The sequence below is a fragment of the Centruroides sculpturatus genome, unplaced genomic scaffold, assembly GCF_000671375.1.
Source record: "Centruroides sculpturatus isolate CEXI.00-Female unplaced genomic scaffold, Cexi_2.0 scaffold845, whole genome shotgun sequence".
NCBI lineage: Eukaryota > Metazoa > Arthropoda > Arachnida > Scorpiones > Buthidae > Centruroides > Centruroides sculpturatus.
In genome coordinates, this window is record NW_019385150.1 from 313,754 (window position 1) to 315,807 (window position 2,054).

A 2,054-nucleotide genomic window follows, 5' to 3' on the forward strand; every position below is an offset into this window, starting at 1 on the left:
TACTGTATGTATATACACTTTGATTCACCGTTTCTTTAAAATTTCTGTAAGACTTTCTTGACACGTTAATATTTTCCAGAACTTTTCCCACTTCCACCGGATCCTCCAAATCCTCCTCCGAAACCACCGCCTCCATTTCCTCCATAACCTCCTCTACTGCCGCCTCCGAATCCACCCGAGCCGGCTCCACCTCCGAGACTTCCACCACCTCCATAACCAGCTCCTGATTTTCCACCTCCAAATCCACCAGACGAACCTCCGCCGGTTCCAAATCCTCCTGTACCACTACCTCCATATCCTCCAGTTCCGCCACCTCCTGATCCACCAAAACCTCCTTTTCCTCCACTTGCTCCACCTCCGCCATAACCACCAGAACCGCCGCCAAAACCACCTGTTCCACCTGCACCACCACCGCCGTAGCCTCCAGCTCCGCCTCCTGATCCACCGAAACCACCTTTTCCTCCACCTGCTCCACCTCCTCCGTAACCACCAGAACCGCCGCCAAAACCACCAGTTCCACCTGCACCACCACCGCCGTAGCCTCCAGTTCCGCCTCCTGATCCACCGAAACCTCCTTTTCCTCCACCTGCTCCACCTCCTCCGTAACCACCAGAACCGCCGCCAAAGCCACCAGTTCCACCTGCACCACCACCGCCATAGCCTCCAGTTCCTCCTCCTGATCCACCGAAACCTCCTTTACCACCTCCAATGCCACCACTGCCTCCATAGCCTCCAGTTCCTCCTGATCCACCAAAACCTCCTTTTCCTCCGGCGCCACCTCCGCCGTATCTACCACCACCGCCGCCATAACCACCAGAACCACCCGCACTTCCTCCTCCAAATCCTCTGCCACCTGAGCCGCCGAATCCACCTTTTCCTCCAGCACCGCCGCCACCGTAACCACCAGAACCACCAGAACCACCTCCTCCATATCCTCCAGTTCCAGTTCCTCCGCCAAAACCTCCTTTTCCTCCTCCAGCACCACCGCCATAACCACCAGAACCACCCGCACCTCCTCCTCCAAATCCTCTGCCACCTGAGCCGCCGAATCCACCTTTTCCTCCAGCACCGCCGCCACCGTAACCACCAGAACCACCTGCACCACCTCCTGCACCTCCACCATAACCACCAGAACCTCGGCCGCCTCCAAATCCTCCACCTGTTCCTCCTGTTCCACCAAAGCCGCCTTTTCCTCCGGCGCCACCACCTCCGTAGCCTCCCGCTCCACCTCCTGCACCACCACCTCCATAGCCTCCAGTTCCACCAAAACCTCTTTTACTACCACCAACTCCTCCAGAGCCTCCAAATCCACCTCCTCCAGAACCTCCAAATCCACCTCCTCCATAACCTCCAGATCCACCGATACTTCTTCTTCCTCCAGCTCCACCTCCATAACCTCCACCAGTCTTTCCAGCTCCTCCGAAACCACCAGCACCACCAAATCCACCTCTTCCTCCTCCTCCGTACCCTCCACCTCCAGCGCCACTTGGTCCAGCAAAACCTCCAGCAATACCTTCTCCAAATCCTGCAGATGCTACTGGACCACTTCCTCCATAACCTCCTCCTCCTCCTCCTCCTCCTACTCCTCCACCTGTTTTGCCACCTCCATAACCTCCACTTCCACCAAATCCACCTCTACCACCACCTCCTAATCCACCTCCGCCTCCACCAATGCCTCCAAAACCACCAGATCCTCCATAACCTCTGCCTCCTCCTCCACCTCCACCGATGCCTCCATAACCACCTCCTCCTCCTCCACCTCCTTTGCCTCCTTGTCCATATCCACCTCTACCTCCTCCTCCTCCTACTCCGCCTCCTCCACCACCTCCAATGAAATTTCCTCCTCCATATCCACCAGATCCTCCGGATCCTCCACCGAAACCTCCACCACCTACTTGTGTTCCATAACCTCGTTGCAAACTCGGATGAATTAAAATTGCAACGAGTAGGCTTACATTCAAAACCTATCGACACAAAAAAAATGTGTTAAAGGAATTGTTTCTTGTACGTCATTAAAGAAAACATTAAAATTATATTATATAATTCTGAAACAA

At 55.0% G+C, this 2,054-nt stretch overlaps 1 protein-coding gene across 1 annotated transcript; it reads right to left on the reverse strand.

Moving 5' to 3' along the window:
• LOC111635485 (glycine-rich cell wall structural protein-like) lies at window positions 1-1,849 on the reverse strand. The gene is made up of 2 exons (XM_023380453.1): window positions 1,809-1,849; window positions 1-1,704 (listed from the first exon to the last, which is right to left on the reverse strand). Exons 1-2 carry the CDS (start codon window positions 1,847-1,849, stop codon window positions 66-68), a joined length of 1,680 nt encoding a protein of 559 aa, XP_023236221.1. The 3' UTR covers window positions 1-65.
• Between the last annotated feature and the right edge of the window lie 205 nt (window positions 1,850-2,054).

Bases quoted from the DNA above. Each gene is read 5' to 3' on its own strand.
- LOC111635485 (XM_023380453.1), bottom strand. From the start codon at position 1,849: ATGGAGGAGGAAATTTCATTGGAGGTGGTGGAGGAGGCGGA. The intron at 1,705-1,808 runs GTAGGAGGAGGA...AGGAGGAGGCAG, and splicing joins GAGGTGGTGGAGGAGGCGGA to AGGTTATGGAGGATCTGGTG.